Source organism: Salvelinus fontinalis, chromosome 3 (genome assembly GCF_029448725.1).
Source record: "Salvelinus fontinalis isolate EN_2023a chromosome 3, ASM2944872v1, whole genome shotgun sequence".
In the NCBI taxonomy this organism is placed as follows: domain Eukaryota; kingdom Metazoa; phylum Chordata; class Actinopteri; order Salmoniformes; family Salmonidae; genus Salvelinus; species Salvelinus fontinalis.
In genome coordinates, this window is record NC_074667.1 from 38957984 (window position 1) to 38981728 (window position 23745).

Sequence of the window (23745 nt, forward strand, 5' to 3'; positions counted from 1 at the left end):
CAGGGGTTTGGGAAAGTCAAAGGGCTTTGCTGATTGGATATGGAGCAGAGGCACCTTTTCCCTGCCTGAGGAGAGTAGCAAAACTGCAAAAAAATCCCTTATTGTTTAATGATAGTCCAAAGCCTCTTCAACAGATTAAGCTCAAATGAAATTACAGTGGACTAATGAAGCACAGGGCCTTGACAGTATTGGAGAAGGGGTGGTATTATAGCCCGATTATTCCTCGAGCAGACTACTCACACACACACACCCACCTACAGACACGCACACCCACACCTACCCTCACACCCACAAGCCCACCCACCCCCCCCACCCCCCCCACACACACACACGGGCAATATAAGTATTCAGTGTTGGTAGATGTGGTGTGCGGGTCAGGGCCCTGCTTTGGAGTGGTTCTGGGCTCGCGGTAAACACTTCTCTTCTGGTCCTCATACATCTCCCTCCGGGATGACGTCTCTTAGCCATGTTGCCTACGTCAGAGTAGCCTAGCCCCAGCAGCACAGACGCTGGTCTGAGGGTGAGAATTTGAGGAGAGTTTTTTGGGATCAGGGCTCTTCAAGGCTTGGATAAACAAGCAAGCCTCTGACAGATTGGACAGGGAAGGAGGACATTGATTTTCTCCCACACGAAAGCGTAACAATGTGACATTTGCTCTTGCGTAATTATGCCCCTATTCCCATCCCTCCACCCCCCACCCCCACCCTTACCAAACAAGCTCCTTTCCTCTGGGGACACGGCCTTCTGTCTACACAAAGCAGAGACCCAACAACAACACCCATGAAACCCTGCAAGAACAGAACACAACAGCGGTTTATAAAATCACTGCATCCACAACATCCTCTGGCTTAGGGAGCAATATAGGGATCATTGCCAATAGTCATTCTGTGTCAGCCTTTCCATGTGTATCTTAATGCTGCATGCAGAGCAGTAGCAAATAAACCCCATCTATTAATAGTTGTTTATAGAGAGACCTTTAAAAATAACAGCATGTTGAATTTAATTAAACGCTCTCGATGTAATTACCTGACGCCACATGTGCACCTCCCTAGAGGTGGTGAGTAAGCCTGCATGACGTTCTCCCAACAAACTACTTCCTGTCAAACTGCTCACACACACACACACACACACACACACACACACACACACACACACACACACACACACACACACACACACTTTTAGGTGGCTAATCTGGGAAAGTGAGGTGTTTGAGATTTAAGTGATGATGGCTGGGCAGGCAGGCAGGCTTTGTTAATCGTGTATGAAGGATATGTGATGATGGTGGCATCATGCCGTACAAATCGTTGGCGATTGGTGCCGTTTAAGATGAGGGAGGACCGTTTTTTGGTTTCATGAGCATGGTCTTATTTCTAATACAGCATATTGGATGACTGTCATTCATATTCCATTCACCCAGCTCAAACATGAATAAGTTTGGGCTACTACATGATACTCTAATTTCCCTATATCCATCATGAGGTTGCTACAACGTAGCCTACGAATGAAAGTTTACAGCGTAGGTGCACAGGGCAAGATATTTTTGTTGACAGACAGTAGCACATTCAATACCGCCTTGCACACTCTTTCTTGCCTGCATCTAGCTGATCTAGATTGTAATCATTAGTCCAACAGTTGCAAACAAAAGTTTCTGTTGTACAAATGCAGGTATGTTTATCTACATTTCGTTCCGTTTGCTTCTGTTTAAGAAAACTTTCTCAACAGAATCGGCTGAATGAATACACCCCTGATCAAACGCAAACACAGAACTAGCAGCCACATACAAACAACATGATCACACTCTCTCCTCCTCTCACATTTTCCCTTTTCTTGTGGACTTCAGTGAACAAATCAACAGCTGTCTGTGACCAGGTGACAAAACCTTTCCAAACCAAACCTTCATACCATATTTTCATTTGTATTTATTTCACCTTTATTTAACCAGGTAGGCCCGTTGAGAACAAGTTCTCATTTACAACTGCGACCTGGCCAAGATAAAGCAAAGCAGTGCGCCAAAAACAACAACACAGAGTTACACATAAACAAACGTACAGTCAACAAGACAAAAGAAAAGAAAAATAGAAAAATCTATGTACAGTGTGTGCAAATGCAGAAGAGTAAGGAGGTAGGCAATAAATAACTAAAATAATTACAATTTAGCATTAATACTGGAGTGATAGATGTGCAGATGATGATGTGCAAGTAGAGATACTGGGGTGCAAAAGAGCAAGACGGTAAGTAATAATATGGGGATGAGGTAGTCGGGTGTGCTATTTACAGATTGGCTGTGTACAGGTACAGTGATCGGTAAGCTGCTCAGACAGCTGATGCTTAAAGTTAGAGAGGGAGATATAAGACTCCAGCTTCAGAGATTTTTGCAATTTGTTCCAGTCATTGGCAGCAGAGAACTGGAAGGAAAGGCGGCCAAAGGAAGTTTTGGCTTTGGGGATGACCAGTGCAATATACCTGCTGGAGCGTGTGCTACGGGTCACTGTTCATATGGTTACCAGTGAACTGAGATAAGGCGGGGATTTACCGAGCAAAGACTTACAGATGACCTGGAGCCAGTGGGTTTGGCGACGGATATGTAGTGAGGGCAAGCCAACGAGAGCATACAGTTCGCAGTGGTGGGTAGAATATGGGGCTTTGGTGATAAAATGGATATCACTGTGATAGACTACATCCAGTTTGCTGAGTAGAGTGTTGGGGGCTATTTTGTAAATTACATCGCCGAAGTCAAGGATCGGTAGGATAGTCAGTTTTACGAGGGTAAGTTTGGTGGCATGAGTGAAGGAGGCTTTGTTATCATAACCACTAACCGCTACACACAGCCTACATTGTTGTCACCATATTAGCTAACGTAATAGTCATAATAGCTACTAGAACTAACGCATTACTAAACCCACTGCAATCATGCAGTACAGTGGACAGCAAGCAGTTTAGCAGTTACGCTGGCAATACATTAATAAAACCAAAAGCTTACCATGACTTGGAAGAAATCCAATGTTGATTAGGTATAGCCAGCTAGCTAACATAGCATCACTCTCTGTTTGAGACAGGTGTTTGATTAGGCTAAACTAGCTAGTTGCATTCGCTAGCTAAGTAAGTGAAAGTTTAAACAAATTCTACAAAATATAGCTCTCTCGCTCTCGTTTGCTTCTCCTTCATTTTTAAAGAAATTAATTTGTTCAAAACTGTTTAACTATTCAACTTTCTCTGTCTTTCAGTCAACTACTCAACACATTTTATGCATTGCAGCACTAGCTAGCTGTAGATCTAGATTTATTCTCTGATCCTTTGATTGGGTGGACAACATGTCGGTTCATGCTGCAAGAGCTCTGATAGGTTGGAGGACGTCCTCTGGAAGTTGTCAAAATTACTGTGTAAGTCTATGGAAGGGCGTGAGAACCATGAGCATCCTAGGTTTTGTATTGAAGTCAATGTACTCAGAGGAGGACGTAAACTAGCTGTCCTCAGGCTACACCATGGTGCTACCCCAGAGAGTGCTGTTGAGGTTACTGTAGACCTTCATTGCAAAACAGTGTGTTTTAATAAATTATTTGGTGACGTGAATATATATAGTATAGTTTCATCAGAATTTTTTAAACAATTTTTCTTTTTATGAAATTCACTGAGGAGGATGGTCCTCTTCTTTTTCTTCTGAGGAGCCTCCGCTAGTACAAATGTGCTATCTTAATTTAACCAGTTTCTCACAGTGTGAAAATTATCCCGCAGCAACAGAAAATGTGAATTATTATGTGCATTATAATGAATGGTCATTTTTGTAGGAGTTGATCAATTTTTTTTAGGATAAATCAAGTCTGACATTTTAAATCGGAAATTACAAACTTTATAAGCCTTTTTAAACCTCCAATTCACGACAATTTGCATTTCCTACTGCGCAGGAAAATTCTCTGTGACAACAGAGTGATCAAATTAAGATAGAACATCTATATGTTATTCAGTGATCTCATCGCTACTGTGATTTGACCTAGATAGACCTCTTCTCATCAACACACAACCTCCTTTTCTCTTATGTTTCATACTGTACTATAATGGATGTATACTGTAGGTGTAGTATTCCGGTTTTGTTCTATGTGTACTATCCTGGTGAGAAGTCTTCAAGTCCTTAACATGGAGATCTGGGTGTCCTTGCTGCTTACATCGCATGGTGACTGTCCTACATTTGCCATTGTAAATGTTATCTTCTTCATCGCCACACATTCTCTTTCATCTTCAGTGACTCACTCTCTCAGGGGCTTAGTGGAACAATCAATTAAGTCTTCAAACATACTGTATTCATACCGTATTCCCTGTGTCTGGGCTAGAGATCTGCCAGGCATTCTGGCTGAATGAAAACACATTGGGTTTGTGTTTTCACACTCAGCTAGCTGAAGGAAGTCACATGTTGCTTTTGTTAATTTATACAATGGTTATTGAAGATGTGATTCTGCCCAATCAGCTTTGACGTGGAGAAGCTCCACCCTGTGAGTTCATCCCAGAGATCCCCCTGTGGTTCAGCCAGCCAATCACACATCCTTTCCACTTCAGATCCTCCTCTGAGCGGGCTCTCCAGCCTGTTTGTGATTCGTGAGCTGTTTGAGTGACAGAGAGACTCCTCACTGGCGATGGGCTGCTAGTGTGTGTGGCACTGCCCACTGCCCTTCCCCTGCCACACATGTGCGTGAGCGCGGGACACCGGTAGCTACGGAATTCAAGGTGGCGTCTTTTCAATTAGGGCACAATGAATTACCTTTTCAGCCCCTCGAGTGGCCTGGCAAGCTGCAGCCAAGGGGGCCCCGGCGGTATAATGATGCTTGGCACAATAGCATCACTGTTCTCCGTCCCGTTCCCAGGAAACCACACAACATGCGCCATTGTGTGCCGTGTTTTGCTGGCCGACCACGTTGCCCGGCTTTAGCCAGAGAGACAGAGGAGCCTGGCTGTGCAATAAGGCTCACATCACAACGTGGTTGGTGGAGGCCAGTAACACAGTGACACAGGCCATGAGGGGCTGCTGCTCGATGGAGACTCAGGGTTTATTCACCTCCCTCAGTCTTTGATGTGCTAAAATCATTTTACGAAAAGCTACATTTAAAAGGTGGGCAGGGGAGGGGAGGTGGTGGTTGTAGGGGTGGTGGGAAGCAGGAACAGGGGGCTGCTGAGGGGACCAGGCCCAGTGAAGGGGGCTGGAGCACTGAGAGAGAGAGAGCACTGTCACTACGCTAAGCTCTTCCTAATTAAATAAAAAAATGGCGAGCTAGAACAAAAGAATTGGGAACAAAGACGCCCAGAACTGGTTCTAAGCTGGTCGTAGCTGGTTCTGCTGCCTTTCATCTCCTTCTTCTGTGGGTCCCGCTATGTATGTGCCACCTTCTCTAACCCCCCTTCACCCCCAACTCTCTATACCCCCCTACTCCATCCGCACTTTACCCCTGTTTACGCTGCATAGCTAATGGAGAAATTAGTGGTGGTGGCTTTCAGCGACAGCCAGAGAGGGAACCGAGGTAGACAGGAACCAGGAGACGTATGTCACAGGAGTCTTTCAGGGGCCTTTCAGGGTCCCGTACACCAGCAGCTCTGCTTAGACACCACTGCAGGGGACCTAGGACACAGGGGCCCCGAGTAGAGGGGCCCGAACCATCCCTCACAAAGCCTAGAGTGTCACAGCTAACTGGGGCCTTTTCTCCTCCGAGGAAAGAGAGAGAAAAATACCTGTCAGCTGACAACTCAATAATGCCAGAGATTCTCCCCGGAATCAAAAGTTGTTTATCAACTTAGCTTTCCGACTTCAGTGGTGGTGGCTGGTGTTTTTATCTTATGTGCGACAAACTGAAAATAGAAAGTGTTTGTGTTGTGTTGTCTGCTCCTCTAGCGTTCTTAGAAAGCACTTTATAACTCAGGCACGTTTAACAGGGGCCTACCAGGAAGACACAGACAGACTCATTATAACTGCCAAGAGCAGGCCTCTTTCAACATGCCTCTTATAGTCGCCAGCAACTCATTTGTACTCAAGTTGTAAAATTTGTATCCCAATTTTGGATCTAGATGGCTGTGTAAGATATGCGAGCTTATCTGCATTTAATTAACTGTCTGTGATATTCCAGTGATTGTGAACATAATTAAATCATCAGCTGTAGTCTAACTGCCGCTTGTCTATTGTTTCCTAGACTCCTGAAGGAAAAGAGGAAAAGAAAAGAGGACATCAGACACAGCCCACACACACACACATCCATCAGCACAAAGATGAGTGACGATAAAGCAGCTGAAAGCGTAGAACCTGCTCCACCAGCAGCAGCACCAGCGGCAGCACCATCTCCAGCACCAGCAGCAGTACCATCTCCAGCACCAGCAGCAGCACCAGCGGCAGCACCGGCGCCAGCAGAGATGAACTCTATTCCCAATGGGAAAAGCCATGAGCATGGGGAGGAAACCACAGCGGCAGCCAAAACACCACCAGGAGACACCACAGAGCAGTAAGTATACACTCAGGTACATGATAGCAGACTACAAACATACGAAAGTATACACAGGCTTTTCATTTGAAAAAGTAGAGTATACACAGATAGAAGATAACCTCATCCCCAGGCTCATTCACTACTGCATATAGTGTTCGACAGAAAGAGACTCGGCTGGTGGACAAGATTAGATACAAGATAACAGACAAGGGGAACCTTTTCATCTAAAAAAGGAGACCCTCTGGTATTTAGGCAACATATTACATTGGCTGAGTATTAAACTATTAATGTTGAGTGTGATGTGCTCCCTCACTGAGCTTTGTTTTGTCAGAGTGTTGAGGTGAGCTCTGCGACTGGCTGCCTTGTCCTGCGGGCAGGCTGCGCGTGTGACCTACTGTACTACCCTCTGAAAGTGTCACATGTCTCCCTTCACACACCCCACAACAACAACACTGCTCTTTGTTAACTACTCCGGATATGTGTGTGGAAATGTGTGCCATGCATACCTAGTACTGCCTAGCATCAGAGACTGCATTCCTTTGCTCTACTAATCATGAGGTCACCTCCATCAGCATGCAACAGACCTGCCCCTCAGTCACAGGAAATTACATTAACTGTTTAACATACAACGTACAGTGTCTCCCCATATCCCCTTTTGTGCTTGAATGCATTAGTTTACACAGACTGTGTCACTGTCTCCATCATGGCTGCATTACTGAGGGTGTGTTATGTTGTTTTTCCTCCTTGTGCTTTCATTGGATGATGGATCGTCTTTCTCTACGCTACTTTTTTAGGGAAATTGTTCCTAATAGTGTCCAAAATGTCAGGTATGTAACATTGACAAGGAGGGGATATGTTTCAGTGTACTGTTTGTCTCACCTATGACAATCATGAGTTGTGATAAGGACAGAACAGTACCATCCAGCCCCAGCCTCCTATAGCAGTAGAATGTTATCCTATATGATTCCACAGTTCTCTCAGAGAGTGTCCTTGAGTTGTGGCTGCATAACATTGTTGTTGTTTAATGTGCTTATGACTGTGCTTTATTCCCACAGAAGTGAGGATCCAGAGGCTAACCTTGCAGAGAGTCAGGAGTTCCTGTCTAGCATGGAGGACAAGAAGACCACAGGCTTCACAGACGTAAGCCAAACCAATAGGGTGCTATGGCCCCAGTGGATGTTTCAGATGAATATGTAACGCGTGTTCATTCTCTCCTTCTGTGAAGCAAGTTTGATTGTTTTAAGCATTGTGCTAACAAGCGTGTTCTCCTCTTTGTCTTTATCCATGGAATCAGTTTGAGGGGAAGACCTCTTTCGGAATGTCAGTATTCAACTTGGGCAACGCCATCATGGGAAGTGGAATTCTGGGATTGTCGTACGCCATGGCCAACACAGGGGTCGTCCTATTCCTGTGAGCCAACATGGATGGATGGATGGATGGATAAGCGGATGAATGAGTTCATGATTGTAATGAACATACAGTAGCTTACATACAGTTCTACAGAGATGTGGATTCAAGTCACGTGACTTGAGACTTGACTTGGCAAAAAGAAAAAACACTTGACACTCGCCTTCGACTTGAGCATCTATGACTCTGGACTTAACTTGGACTTGAGCTGTAACACTCAAGAGACTCGAGAGGCTTGGATTTTCCCCTCTCAAACGAGCAGCACCACCTTCCTCTCCTTTTAAATTTTGCATTACACCATGAGCATACATTCGTGGCAATTCTGTTGCTCAAAGCGGAGAGTCGCATTGGGTTATATGGTAAATAACTGTTAAATTCAGTTCTGCCTAGCGCCTCCAGATGCGGAAAGGCATGGGGAAAAATAGAGTACTGTCCTATATTTTCACCGCTTCTCGCTTGAAAATATGCACTCTGAGCAAGAGTTTCCATAAATGTTTATTCTTAGCCAACCACAGACCTCTCAATGTGCATGTTGTGGGCGGGGTAAAAACAATGCCACTTTATTCTAATTGGAGATTTCACAATGTCAGTCAAACTGTAGCTGTACTATCAACACTAACTGTATATCATCATTTGGATGGCTTTTCTATTATTAATGATGATTCAAAAAACATTTATTTCATGATCTGTGAAGTTTATTATGTAGGCCTATATATTGTATTAGTAGGCCTAATGTAAGGAAAACAAAATTAAGGACTTGTGACTTGACCTGAGCTTTGGAACATGGGACTTGACTTGAGAGTTGCCACTTATTACTTGGGAATTGACTCGAGACTCGAAGGTTAAGACTTGAGACTTGCTTAGGACTTGCTCAATTGTGACCTGGTTCCCATCTCTGCAGTTCTATATGGTGAATGCTAAGATCAATGAGTAGATGCATGTACACGGATGTACACCCAGAGCATAACCCAGTCAGGCATGCTCACAGTAGCCGCAGATGTTCCTCTGATTCAATTGCACATTTAGTCCCTCTAAACTGAGCTCTTCCCTGGACAGAAATAGCTCTGTAATTATTTAAAGGCAATTAACCAGGCGGTAGACTGTATATGACAGGCCTAATTGAACAGTCACTAGATAAAAGCTAAAGAGTAAATACATCATTACTGTGTAATAGGTGTCATAACTACAGCTGTAACACACTGGCAGGTGCGTAACACCTTGTGTTTCATGCGATACATGTGCATTGAGATGAATAGGGGCTTCAAAATGTATGGACTAATGACAGGTAATGTAATTGGGCCGGGGTGGAGAGCTTTCATTACTATGCCAATAGCAGCGTTGTGCTACTGTGTCAAACCATTGCAATTATAATGATGGATGCTGGAAATAACCTCAATGTGCTTGCATCTGCGTGTCCTATCTTGTGCTGTGATCGAATACGTGAATACTGAATATACATGAGTGCATTCTCAGGAGTCTGCCATGCCAGCTAGGGAGAATAATCTGGGCTGTGGTGGCGTCTGCTGTCAGGACGAGTCACAGAGGGTTTAGCTTCACAGGTGTCATATTGGTCATGTAGGGGTTATGTAATGTGTTTGTGGGTTTAGCACCGAACCTGGCCCATTATACTCTGTGCTGATTATGAGTGTTGCTGCGTGTCTTTGCATGACCCTGCTGTCCAGCTCAGGTTTCCAGTTGATAATCTCACCCATAAATCAATGACATATACCATAACATCCACACTCCCTTGTCTTCCTCTATTTACCAACACACCTCCTCACCCCAGTAGCTAGGGTACAAGGTGGCAGCAGCCATGGGATCTAGGTTGCTAAGTCTTGTTCCACGAAAAGCTGTATGTGCTGTAAACTCTCATGCTGCTTTTATTAGAAAACTCTCCTAGCCCGAGGGATTTGTTTACCAAGCGACCTTGGATAGGATTACAATACAATAGCTCTCTACCTAGAGGTAAAGCAGTGTTTGGGATGTGTGTAGTAATGCCAAATCTATTGACTGTTTACTAGCAGGGTCTAAATTCGGTGGAATTGTAGGCAGGGTGACTAACAAAACCTTCCAAGCACCCTCTAGTTAGGAAAGAGAAGATGTTATTAGTCTTACTGGCAGCATAACCGCATTTGTCACCGAATGTGACGAAATAAACGTTGATACTATTGTAGACAACCATCACAGACACAAATATTATTCATAGACTGTATCCAAGCTTTATGCCTTGAGTCATGTCTAGAGGATTTTTTTACACAGTGAGAAAAAAATATTTATTTTGAGCTAGGTGGTTTGTCTGGTCTGGACTGGTCTGGACCAGCTGAACTCTGGGTTACTAAACTACACTGTCTGTCTGTCTTGGCCACCTGGCTTGCTGTATACAGCTCAGTGCTCAGTGCAATATTAAACTAAACATGTCTCACTCACTGTTCATGTGGAATGTAATAGTGAAACACAGTACAGTACATTTATTTAAGGTATGTATTTATGTATCTACTATAAATCACATAAATCCACATGCCTCAAATAATTATGCTCTCCAGCAGCCATGTTGAGTTGACTAGTATCCCAGATAGAGAAAGAGGGAAAGAAACATGTAGGGAGAGGAGCCAGTCAAGCAGATTTTCAGTTGACCACTATGTGCTGTGCTCAAGCCTCCAGAGTACAAGTCCCTCTCCTCTCTTTTTTTTCTCCCCAATTTCGTGGTATCCAATTCTTAGTAGTTACTGTCTTGTCTCATCGCTACAACTCCCGTACGTGCTCGGGAAGAGACGAAGGTCGAGAGTCATGCGTCCTCAAAACACAACCCAACTGCACTGCTTCTTAAAACAGCGGCATCCAACCCGGAAGTCGGGGGAAACACCGTACACCTAGCGACCTGGTCAGCGTGCTCTGCGCCCGGCCCGCCACAGGAGTTGCTAGTGCGTGATGAGACAAGGATGTCCCTACCGGCCAAACCCACCCTAACCCGGACGACGCCCAAACCCACCCTAACCCAGACGACGCTAGGCCAATTGTGTGTCGCCCCATGGACCTCCCGGTAGTGGCCGGCTGCGATAGAGCCTGGGCTCGAACCCAGAGTCTCTGGTGGCACAGGCGATGCAGTGCCTTAGACCACTGCACCACCCGGGAGGCCGCTTCTCCCTTCTCCTTTCTATTCTTTCTTAGCTGCTCGTTCCCAAAGGGGTACCGCAGACCTACATAGCAGTACACACTTCTCTGAACACAGAAAAACAATGGGAAAACTCAACAACACGCCCAACTAACATCACAACAGTGGCATCTCATCCCTCCAGTGTATTCTCCTACGCTTTCCTTTGACCTCACCTAACACCTACTCTGTACATTGGAGCCATAGAGCACTGATAAGAATTCTAGTCACCCACTATTGGTATGGCTTGCAGTCTGCTCTAAGGCATAGTGCATCAGACCACACATCTGACACCATTCTTGCCTGTGTATGAGTGTAGGTCCAGGTAGGCCCTGGGACCTGTAGCCTATAGCCTCCAACGGGACCAGTGACTGACTGGTAGGATTGCTGTAAGGAGATTACCCAGCTAGCACATTTGGTTCCTTGGAAGTTGTTGGAACATGTGTTTTTGGTTTCACATTGGTTGTGGGAACAAAGCCATATGTTTCCTGACTGGTAATACTGAACGTTTTTATAAACATTCTGAGAACAGAAGTGAACATTTTGCCTGTTCTGGGAACATTTATTTTTAGGTTGCAGTGAGGTTCTGAGAATGTTTTACTCTGGTTCCTTAAAGTTTTGCTGGGAGGTTATATTAACGCTCTGAGAACGGAAATTATAAGTTATTTGAAAGGTTTTTGAGTAACTTCCTTAAAACTTTCTCTGAATGTTTCAATAAGACTTTCAATATGTGGACCCCAGGAAGAGTAGCTGCTGCTTTTGCAGCGGCTAATGGGGATCCTAATAAATACCAAATAACACTGCTAGCTTATTTTGGGTAAACTTTTTTATTACTCCAAGCACAAACAGGACACATGGACATTCATTTCCTTAGGCATTAATCATGCAAAACACATTTATTTTTTATTGTGACACAGCATCAGTGATATTCAAACCTATAATGTTCTGTTGTTTATCCATGGAATTAGTCCACTGCGCTACCAGGATGGAGCTAGCATGCAATGTTTTTTACGCATACAAAGCTGTTCATTTTAGTCTATTCAAACAGACCCCATTTCAAAGGAAAGCACTTATTAAGATCAGGTGTGGCCAATTAGTGAGCGCGGCCAACACACCTGAACACACTTAGAGAGAGTTTTGTTGATGCTGAGAACGGAATGTATATGTTTTTAAATAACATTCTTAGATTGTTCTCTGAACGTTGTTAAAGGTTTCTTGTGGTTTTTATGGAACGTTTTCTTAACGATCTCGGAACAATTTGAGAACATGACTTTAAATTGAACCATGAGGAAACATGTCGGAAACATTATGCTGAAGTACTGAAATTCCCACAGAAGAATGTTGTTTCTTAATATTCTCTGAACTATTTGATAAAATTCCTAATGTCAAACCAGTTGGAGAACGCTCGTAGATCATTAACAAAATTGATATTAAATGTAACCATGTTTGAACTTTTAGGAAATGTTCTGTTAAAGCAATGAAATACCAAGAACAAATTCAGAAGATCCTTAAATGTGCTATGAATGTTTCAAAGCCAAGCAACTATCCTGCACCATTCCCAGAAAGTTGTGGGAAGGTTGTATGCAAAATAACCATAAGACAACCACGCTCTCACCAAGCTCTAAGAAACATATGGTTCTCAGAATGTTATGTGCTAGCTGGGTAGTGTGTTTCCTCAAAGGAAAGGGACTGGAGCAGAGGCAGGCAGAGGGCTACTGACTGTGTGTAACACCTCTCGGCCTGACTGTTGTGTCATGTGAGCTTTAGCTGAACAAAGAGGGTGTTCAGTGGCTGTATGGAGGGAGGTGGCTGTGCACTGGCCCTTATTTGCACCCCACTCACATCCCATTCACATTTCAAACCCCATTAAACCAGCAATGCGCATGCCCCACCGACCTGAGGATCTGTCTTTTTCAGCCATCTATTTCCTGTGTTTGAGGGGTGCAAAATCCACTTGTCAATTAAATATGTCTGGCTGGATTGATTTAATTTTACTCCTGTGACTCTTTCATACTTTTGCTTGAGCCTGTTGTTTTTTCCCGTTAATGTTACGACCACGTAAATGTTTGTGATGACCTTTCAAACACACCCCGGTTATCGCTGAAATGAGAAACAAATATACAGAATTGTGAATGACAAGCCACCCAAGTCATAGGCTGTTCACTCTGCTACCGCACGGCAAGTGGTACCGATGCACAAAGTCTGGAACCAACGGAACCCTGAACAGCTTCTACCCTTAGTTAAATAGTTACAGTGCATTCAGAAAGTATTCACTCCCCCTTGACGTTTTCCAGATTTGTATTGTTACAGGCTAAATTTAAAATTGACAAAGAACATTTTTGGTCACAGGCCTACACATAATACCCCGTAATGTCAGAGTGGAATTATGTATTTCAACATTTTTACAAATGAATAAAAAATGAAAAGCTGAAATGTCTTTAGTCAGTAAGTATTCAACCCCTTTTCTTTACAGCAAACCTAAATAAGTTCAGGAGTAAAAATGTGCTTAATAAGTCACATAATAAGTTGCATGGACTCACTCTGTGTGCAATAATAATGTTTAACATCATTTTTTAATAACTACCTCATCTCTGTACCGCACACATACAATTATCTGTAAGGTCCCTCAGTATAGCAGTGGTGTCACGTTTCTGACCTTATTTCCTTTATTTTCCTTTGTTTTGTCTTTAGTTAGTATGGTCAGGGCGTGAGTTGGGATGGGCAGTCTATGTTCTGTGTTTCTATGTTTAGGCTTGTCATTTGGCATGATATGGTTCTCGAATAAGAGGCAGGTGTTTTCCATTGTCTCTGATTGGGAACCATATTTAGGTAGCCTGTTTTCACTGTTGGTTTGTGGGTGTTTGTTTCTTGTGTCAGTGTTTGTGCCACACGGGACTGTTTTCGGTTAGATTCTCTTTGTTATTCTGTATTGTGTCATGTTCAGTTTAGTATATTAAAACATGGACACTTACCACGCTGCGTCTTGGTCCAAACCCTGTTACACCTCCTCTTCAGACGAAGAGGAGGAAATCTGCCGTTACAGAAACACCCACCAACTAAGGACCAAGCAGCGTGGTAAAGGACAGCAGCAGCAGCGGCTAAAGACACAGGATTCATGGACTTGGGAGGAGATTCTGGACGGCAAAGGACCCTGGACTCAGCCAGGGGAATATCTCCGTCCCAGGGCAGAGTTGGAGGCAGCGAAGGCAGAGAGGCGCTGGTATGAGGATTTCTTGGGGGGGGAAGCACACGGGGAGTGTGGTGAAGGCAGGTAGGAGACCTGAGCCAACTCCTCGTGCTTACCGTGGAGAGAGAGGGCGTCGTACTGGTCAGGCACCGTGTTATGCGGTGGAGCGCACGGTGTCCCCAGTACGCGTGCTTAGACCGGTGCGGTACATTCCAGCTCCTCGTGTCGGCCGGGCTAGAGTGGGCATCGAGCCAGGTGCCATGAAGCCGGCTCAACGCATCTGGTCTCCAGTGCGTCTCCTCGGGCCGGTGTACATGGCACCAGCCCTACGCATGGTGTCCCCGGTTCGCCAGCACAGCCCAGTGCGGGCTATTCCACCTCGCCGCACTGGCCTGGCTACGGGGAGCATTCAGCCAGGTAGGGTTGGGCAGGCTCGGTGCTCAAGAGCTCCAGTACGCCTTCACGGTCCGGTCGATCCGGTACCACCAGTGCCTACACCATGCACCAGGCTTCCTGTGCGTCTCTAGAGTCCAGTACGCCCTGTTGCTGCTCCCCGCACTCGCCCAGTGGTGCGTGTACCCAGTCCGGTACCACCAGTTCCGGCACCACGCACCAAGCCTACTGTGCGTCTCCAGAGCCCTGTATGCCCTGTTCCTGCTCCCCGCACTAGCCTTGAGGTGCATGTTCCCAGCCCGGTACCACCAGTTCCGGCACCACGCACCAGGCCTACAGTGCGCCTCGGCACGCCTGAGCTGCCCGTCTGTCCAGAGCCGCCAGAGTCTCTTGTCTGTCCTGAGCCGCCAGAGTCTCCCGTCTGTCCTGAGCCGCAAGAGCCGCCAGTCTGTCCTGAGCCGCAAGAGCCGCCAGTCTGTCCTGAGCGGCAAGAGCCGCCAGTCTGTCCTGAGCCGTAAGAGCCGCCAGTCTGTCCTGAGCCGCAAGAGCCGCCAGGCTGTCCTGAGCCGCAAGAGCCGCCAGTCTGTCCTGAGCCGCCAGAGCCGCCAGTCTGTCCTGAGCCACCAGAGCCGCCAGTCTGTCCTGAGCCGCCAGAGCCGCCAGTCAGCCAGGAGCCACCAGAGCCGCCAGCCAGCCAGGAGCCGCCAGAGACGCAGCCAGCCAGGAGCCGCCAGAGCCGCCAGCCAGCCAGGAGCAGCCAGAGCCGTCCGCCAGTCAGGAGCTGCCAGAGTCGCCAGTCAGTCATGAGCTGCCCTTCAGTCCAGAGCTGCCTTTCAGTCCGGAGCTGCCTGTCAGTCCGGAGCTGCCCCTCAGTCCTGAGCTACCCCTCAGTCCTGAGTTACCCCTCAGTCCGGAGCTGCCCGTCAGTCCGGAGCTACCCGTCAGTCCGGAGCTGCCCGTCAGTCCGGAGCTGCCTTTCAGTCCGGAGCTACCGCTCAGTCCGGAGCTGCCCCTCAGTCCGGAGCTGCCCCTCAGTCCTGAGCTGCCCCTCAGTCCTGAGCTGCCCCTCAGTCCTGAGCTGCCCCTCAGTCCGGAGCTGCCCCTGAGTCCGGAGCTGCCCCTCAGGCCGGAGCTGCCCCTCAGGCCGGAGCTGCCCCTCAGTCCGGAGCTGCCCCTCAGTCCGGAGGCGCCCCTCAGTCCGGAGGCGCCCCTCAGTCCAGTGGGGCCATTTAGGAGGGTCGCCGTTCCTAGGAGGCCACGGAAGCGGGTATTGACTATGGTGGAGTGGGGGCCACGTCCAGCGCCAGAGCCGCCACAGCGGGCAGATGCCCACCCAGACCCTCCCCTATAGGTTCCGGTTTTGCGGCCGGGGTCCGCACCTTGGGGGGGGGGGGGGGGGGGGGGGGGGGGGGGGTACTGTCACATTTCTGACCTTATTTCCTTTATTTTCCTTTGTTTTGTCTTTAGTTAGTATGGTCAGGGCGTGAGTTGGGGTGGGCAGTCTATGTTCTGTGTTTCTATGCTTAGGTTTGTCATTTGGCCTGATATGGTTCTCAATCAGAGGCAGGTGTTTTCCATTGTCTCTGATTGGGAACCATATTTAGGTAGCCTGTTTTCACTGTTGGTTTGTGGGTGTTTGTTTCTTTTGTCAGTGTTTGTGCCACACGGGACTGTTTTCGGTTAGATTCTCTTTGTTATTTTGTATTGTGTTACGTTCAGTTTATTATATTAAAACATGGAGACTTACCACGCTGCGTCTTGGTCCGATCCCTGCTACACCTCCTCTTCAGACGAAGAGGAGGAAATCTGCCGTTACAAGTGGATTTCAAACACAGATTCAACCACAAAGACCAAGGAGATTGTCCTATGCCTCGCAAAGAAGGACTGTTGGTAGATGGGTAAATAATGTAAAAGCAGACATGGAATATCCCTTTGAGCATGGTGAAGTTATTAAATATTATTTGGATGGTGTATCAAAATACAAATGTACATGCGTCCTTCCTAACTCAGTTGCCGGAGAGGAAGGAACCCACCAAGGGATATCACCATGAGGCCAATGGTGACTTTAAAACAGACACAGAGTTTAATGGCTGTGATAGGAGAAAACTGAGGATGGATCAACAACATTGTAGTTACTCCGCAATACTAACCTAATTGACAGAGTGAAAAGAAGGAAGCATGTACAGAATCAAAATATTCCAAAACATGCATCCTGTTTGCAACAAGGCATGAAAGTAATACTGCATGTCTTTATGTCCTGAATACAAAGTGTTATGTTTGGGGCAAATCCAATACAACACATTACTGAGTACCACTCTCCATATTTCTGCATCATGTTATGGGTATGCTTGTAATCGTCAAACTGGGGAGTTTTTCAGAATAACAAAGAAACATAATTGTTTTATTTTATTTAAATAGGCAAGTATTTACAATGACAGCCTACCAAAAGGCAAAAGGCCTCCTGCAAGTACGGGGGCTGGGATTTAAAAATATATATATACAGTGGGGAGAACAAGTATTTGATACACTGCCGATTTTGCAGGTTTTCCTACTTACAAAGCATGTAGAGGTCTGTATATTTTATCATAGGTACACTTCAACTGTGAGAGACGGAATCTAAAACAAAAATCCAGAAAATCACATTGTATGATTTTTAAGTAATTAATTTGCATTTTATTGCATGCCATAAGTATTTGATCACCTACCAACCAGTAAGAATTCCAGCTCTCACAGACCTGTTCGTTTTTCTTTAAGAAGCCCTCCTGTTCTCCACTCATTACCTGTATTAACTGCACCGGTTTGAACTCGTTACCTGTATAAAAGACACCTGTCCACACACTTAATCAAACAGACTCCAACCTCTCCACAATGGCCAAGACCAGAGAGAGATGGAGATAATACGGTCCAGTTTGACTGTTTTTAGCAGTGTTGTATGTGGAGGATGAGGGTTGCAGTAGGTATCTCAGATAGGAGGGAGTGAGGCCTAAGAGGGTTTTATAAATAAGTATCAACCAGTAGGTCTTGCGACAGGTATAAAGATATGACCAGTTAACAGAGGAGTATAGAGTGCAGTGATGTGTCCTATAAGGAGCATTGGTGGCAAATCTGATGACCGAATGGTAAGGAACATCTAGCAGCTCGTGAGCACCCTTACCAGCCGATCTATAAATTACGTCTCTGTAGTCTAGCATGGCTAGGATGTTCATCTGAATCACGGTTAATTTGGCAGCTGGGGTAAAATAGGAGCAATTACGATAGAGGAAACCAAGTCTAGATTCAATCAATCAATCAATTTTATTTTATATAGCCCTTCGTACATCAGATAATATCTCGAAGTGTTGTACAGAAACCCAGCCTAAAACCCCAAACAGCTAGAATGCAGGTGTAGAAGCACGGTGGCTAGGAAAAACTCCCTAGAAAGGCCAAAACCTAGGAAGAAACCTAGAGAGGAACCAGGCTATGAGGGGTGGCCAGTCCTCTTCTGGCTGTGCCGGGTGGAGATTATAACAGAACTATGCCAAGATGTTCAAAAATGTTCATAAGTGACAAGCATGGTCAAATAATAATCATGAATAATTTTCAGTTGGCTTTTCATAGCTGATCATTAAGAGTTGAAAAACAACAGGTCTGGGACAGGTGGCGGTTCCATAACCGCAGGCAGAACAGCTGAAACTGGAATAGCAGCAAGGCCAGGCGGACTGGGGACAGCAAGGAGTCACCACGGGCGGCAGTCCCGACGCATGGTCCTAGGGCCCAGGTCCTCCGAGAGAAAGAAAGAGAGAAGGAGAAAGATTGAACCTTAGCATGCAGCTTTGATATGTGCTGAGAGAAGGACAGTGTACCATCTAGCCATACTCCCAGGTACTTGAATGAGTTTACTACCTCAAGCTCTAAACCCTCAGAGGTAGTAATCACACCGGTGGGGAGCGGGGCATTCTTCTTACCAAACCACATGACCTTTGTTTTGGAGGTGTTCAGAACAAGGTTAAGGGCAGACAAAGCTTGTTGGACACTAAGAAAGCTTTGTTGGAGAGTGTTTAACACAAAATCCAGAGAGGGGCTAGCTTAGTATAAGACTGTATCATCTGCATATAAATGAATGAGAGAGCTTCTTACTGCTTGAGCTATGTTGTTGATGTAAGTTGAGAAGAGCGTGGGGCCTAGGATTGAGCCTTGGGGTACTCCCTTGGTGACAGGCAGTGGCTGAGACAGCAGATGGAGCTAAACACAGGCAAAATCCTGGTGGAAAACCTGGTTCAGTCTGCTTTCCACTCAACACTGGGAGATGAATTCACCTTTCAGCAGGACAATAACCTAAAACACAAGTCCAAATCTACACTGGAGTTTCTTACCAAGAAAACAGTGAATGTTCCTAAGTGGCCGAGTTACAGTTTTGATGTAAATCTGCTTGAAAATCTATGGCAAGACTTGAAAGGTTGTCTAGCAATGATCAACATTTGGCAGAGCTTGAAGAATTTTGAAAAAAAAAATAATGGGCAAAATGTTGCAAGCAAGTGTTGCAAGCTCTTAGAGACTTACTCAGAAAGACTCACATCTGTAATCGCTGCCAAAGGTGATTCCAGCATGTATTGATTGACTCAGCAGGCTGAATACTTATCGAATCAAGATATATTAGCGTTTTCTTTTTTTTCCTTCTTTTTTTTACTAATGTTAGAATTTTTCTTTCACTTTGACATTACAGAGTATTTTATGTAGATCGTTGTCACGCCCTGGCCTTAGTATTCTTTGTTTTCTTTATTATTTTAGTTAGGTCAGGGTGTGACATGGGGAATGTTTATGTTTTGTTGGTTTTGGGTGTTGTTTATGGTAAAAGGGTTTGTGTATAGTATATGGGTTTGTGTGGAGTACATGTTTCTAGTGTTGTCTATGTATGTTTAGTTGTCTAGGAGAGTCTATGGTTACCTGAATGAGTTCCCAATTAGAGACAGCTGATTTCGGTTGTCTCTGATTGGGAGCCTTATTTAGGGTAGCCATAGGCTCTCATTGGTGGTGGGTAATTGTCTATGTAAAATGTTTGTAGCCTGTATGTATGTGCACAACGTTTGTAGCTTCACGGTCGTTTTGTTGTTTTGTTAGTTTGTATAGAGTTTTGTGTCGTGTTCATCTTCGTGGTGTTAATAAAGAAGATGGCTTATTTTCCAACTGCTGCATTTTGGTCCGTCAATCCGCCACACGATCGTGACAGAATTACCCACCATAGGACCAAGCGGCATGGAAAGCGGCAACAGGACCTACCTACACAGGATTCATGGACATGGGAGGAGATACTGGATGGTAAGGGGCCGTGGGTTCAACCGGGAGAATATCGCCTTCCTCGTGAAGAGCTGGAGGCAGCTAAAGCCGAGAGGAGGCGATATGAGGAGGCAGCACGGAGACAAGGCTGGAAACCCGTGAGTACAACCCAAAAATTTCTTGGGGGGGCCTTAAAGGGAGTGTGGCGAAGTCAGGTAGGAAACCTGCGCCTACTCCCTGTACTTACCGTGGAGAGCGAGAGTACGGGCAGACACCGTGTTACGCAGTAGAGCGCACGGTGTCTCCTGTACGCGTGCATAGCCCGGTTCGGTACATTTCAGCTCCACGTATCGGCCGGGCTAGACTGAGCGTTGAGCCATATGTCATGAAGCCGGCCCAACGCATCTGGTCACCAGTGCGTCTCCTCGGGCCGGCGTACATGGCACCAGCCTTACGCATGGTGTCCCCGGTTCGCCTACATAGGCCGGTGCGGGTTATTCCACCTCCCCGCACTGGTCAGGCGACGGGGAGCATAGAACCAGGTAAGGTTGGGCAGGCTCGGCGTTCAAGGGAGCCAGTACGCCTGCACGGTCCGGTATTTCCGGCGCCACCTCCCCGCCCCAACCCAGTACCACCAGTGCCTCCTCCACGCACTAGCTATATGGTGCGTGTCTCCAGCCCTTTACCACCAGTGTCTAAACCACGCACCAAGCCTCCTGTGTGTCCCCAGAGTCCTGTGCGTCCTGTTGCTGCTCCCCGCACTAGCCCTGAGATGCGTGTCCCCAGCCCGGTGCCACCAGTCCCGGCACCACGCACCAGGCCTACAGTGCGCCTCAGCCGGCAGGAGTCTGCCGTCTGCACAGCAATGACTGAACTGCCCGTCTGCCAAGCGCCATCTGAGCCATCCGTCTCCCCAGCGCCATCTGAGCCATCCGTCTCCCCAGCGCCATCTGAGCCATCCGTCTGCAATGAGCCTGCAAAGCCGCCCGTCTGCCATGAGCCTGCAAAGCCGCCCGTCTGCCATGAGCCCACTGAGCCGTCCGCCAGACAGGAGCCGCTAGAGCCGCCAGCCAGACAGGAGCCGCTAGAGCCGCCAGCCAGACAGGAGCCGCTAGAGCCGTCCGTCAGAGAGGATCTGCCAGAGCCGCCAACCAGACAGGATCTGCCGGAGCCGCCAACCAGACAGGATCTGCCAGAGCCGCCAACCAGACAGGAGCAGCCAGATCAGTCAGCCAGCCATGAGCAGCCAGATCCGTCAGCCAGCCATGAGCAGCCAGATCCGTCAGCTAGCTATGAGCAGCCAGATCCGTCAGCTAGCCATGAGCAGCCAGATCCGTCAGCTAGCCATGAGCAGCCAGATCCGTCAGCTAGCCATGAGCAGCCAGATCCGTCAGCTAGCCATGAGCAGCCAGATCCGTCAGCTAGCCATGAGCAGCCAGATCCGTCAGCTAGCCATGAGCAGCCAGATCCGTCAGCTAGCCATGAGCAGCCAGATCCGTCAGCTAGCCATGAGCAGCCAGATCCGTCAGCCAGCCATGAGCAGCCAGATCCGTCAGCCAGCCATGAGCAGCCAGATCCGTCAGCCAGCCATGAGCAGCCAGATCCGTCAGCCAGCCATGAGCAGCCAGATCAGTTAGCCAGCCATGAGCAGCCAGATCCGTTAGCCAGCCATGAGCAGCCAGATCTGTCAGCCAGCCATGGGCCGTCCCTCAGTCCGGAGCTGCAGTCCCTCAGTCCGGAGCTGCAGTCCCTCAGTCCGGAGCTGCCATTCATCAGTCCGGAGCTGCCCCTTACCCTGGAGCTGCCCCTTACCCTGGTACTGGACCTTAGTCCGGAGCTGTCCCTTAGTCCGGAACTGCCCCTTAATACAATGGGGTTAATGTGGAGGGGGGTCGTTTGGAGGAAGCCTAGGAGGTGGTTAGGTACTGTGGTGACGTGGGGACCGCGACCAGAGCCGGAGCCGCCACCGTGGAGGGAAGCCCACCCAGACCCTCCCCTAGACTGTGTATGGTGCGCCCGGAGTTCGCGCCTCAAGGGGGGGGTTATGTCACGCCCTGGCCTTAGTATTCTTTGTTTTCTTTATTATTTTAGTTAGGTCAGGGTGTGACATGGGGAATGTTTATGTTTTGTTGGTTTTGGGTGTTGTTTATGGTAAAAGGGTTTGTGTATAGTATATGGGTTTGTGTGGAGTACATGTTTCTAGTGTTGTCTATGTATGTTTAGTTGTCTAGGAGAGTCTATGGTTACCTGAATGAGTTCCCAATTAGAGACAGCTGATTTCGGTTGTCTCTGATTGGGAGCCTTATTTAGGGTAGCCATAGGCTCTCATTGGTGGTGGGTAATTGTCTATGTAAAACGTTTGTAGCCTGTATGTATGTGCACAACGTTTGTAGCTTCACGGTTGTTTTGTTAGTTTGTATAGAGTTTTGTGTCGTGTTCATCTTCGTGGTGTTAATAAAGAAGATGGCTTATTTTCCAACTGCTGCATTTTGGTCCGTCAATCCGCCACACGATCGTGACAATCGTTGACAAAACATGACATTAAAATCCATTTTAATCCCACTTTGTAACACAACAAATTGTGGAAAATGTCAAGGGGTGTAAATACTTTCTGAAAGCACAGAAACCCAATAGCTACCCAGACTATCTGCACTGACCCTTTTTGCACTAACTTTCTTGACTCATCACATATGTTGCAGCTACTGTTTATCTATCCTGTTGCCTAGTCCCTTTATTCCTAGTTATATGGACATGTCTACCTCACGTTATCATTACTCATTGTGTATTTATTATTAACTGTATTATTATGTGATATTACTTTTCTCTTATTTCTCTATTTTCTTTCTACATTGTTGGGAAGGGCCCATCAGTAAGCTTTTCACTGTTAGTCTACACCTGTTCTTTACGTGACAAATAACATTTGATTTGATACATTGGCTTTCTGTTGAATCAATAAGAACGCTAAAGCTTCATCAGGGATTTAACGCACCGTCTTGACACTTACATCACAATAAAGAGAAGAAAGACAACTTCATTTTGATGTGTGTTCATTTTCTGTGGAATTTAAAAAAGTAATAATTTAATACAGTTTACAAATTAGATGTGCTGAAATGAAAGCCAGTTTCAAAAATCTACACTCAGATTATAGTGATAGTATGTCCGATCTCGTAAACACTGTAACGTATGTATAGATAGGTGTAGTCTAGAGCCAAGCATGTACATTTTTTATCTACGGGTATCCTGCTATTAACACACTTGTTGAATTATACAAGAGACTGTGAAAACAACAGTAATTCATTAGGTATTCTATACAACGCAGGTGAGTGCAGGTAGAGCAAGTGTTTGGTGGTTGCAGCCCTGTGCTTCTCATTTATGTTAATTTATTCATATATGCAAATACAACGTGTGTATTTATGCAAATTAGGCACCTATTTTAAAAAAATACAAATTTTTCTCCCCAATTTTGTGATATCCAATTTGTAGTTACGGTATTGTCCCATCGCTGCAACTCCCGTACGGACTCGGGAGAGGCGAAGGTCGAGAGCCATGCGTCCTCCAAAACCTGACCCTGCCAAGCCGCACTGCTTCTTGACACACTGCTCGCTTAACCCGGAAGTCAGTGTGCATACACCTGGCACGCCACAAGGAGTCGCCGGCCAAACCCTCCCCTAACCAGGATGATGCTGGGCCAATTGTGTGCCGCCTCATGTGTCTCCTGGTCGCAATGCAGACTGGGATCAAACCCGGGTCTGTAGGGACGCCTCAATCACTGCGATGGAGTGCCTTAGACCGCTGCGCCACTCGGGAGGCCCTATACTTTTCTTTATTTTAACACAAAGTATAAAAAAAAAAATATTACATTAATTATTATATATTTTTTAACCTTTTAACAATTT

The 23745-nt window shown here is 46.4% G+C and overlaps 1 protein-coding gene across 4 annotated transcripts in view; it reads left to right on the forward strand.

Moving 5' to 3' along the window:
* Positions 1 to 23745, forward strand: part of LOC129847443 (sodium-coupled neutral amino acid transporter 3-like) — a 69232-nt gene that overhangs the window by 16428 nt on the left and 29059 nt on the right. For 3 of the 4 annotated variants that reach the window (XM_055915251.1, XM_055915238.1, XM_055915245.1), the window contains 4 exons: positions 6171 to 6476; positions 7253 to 7285; positions 7514 to 7598; positions 7753 to 7868. In XM_055915251.1, the coding sequence (XP_055771226.1) occupies positions 6247 to 6476; positions 7253 to 7285; positions 7514 to 7598; positions 7753 to 7868 (464 nt within the window). In that variant the 5' untranslated portion in view covers positions 6171 to 6246. The remainder of the gene's footprint in view (positions 1 to 6170; positions 6477 to 7252; positions 7286 to 7513; positions 7599 to 7752; positions 7869 to 23745) is intronic. The other variant, XM_055915259.1, reaches the window with a different exon arrangement.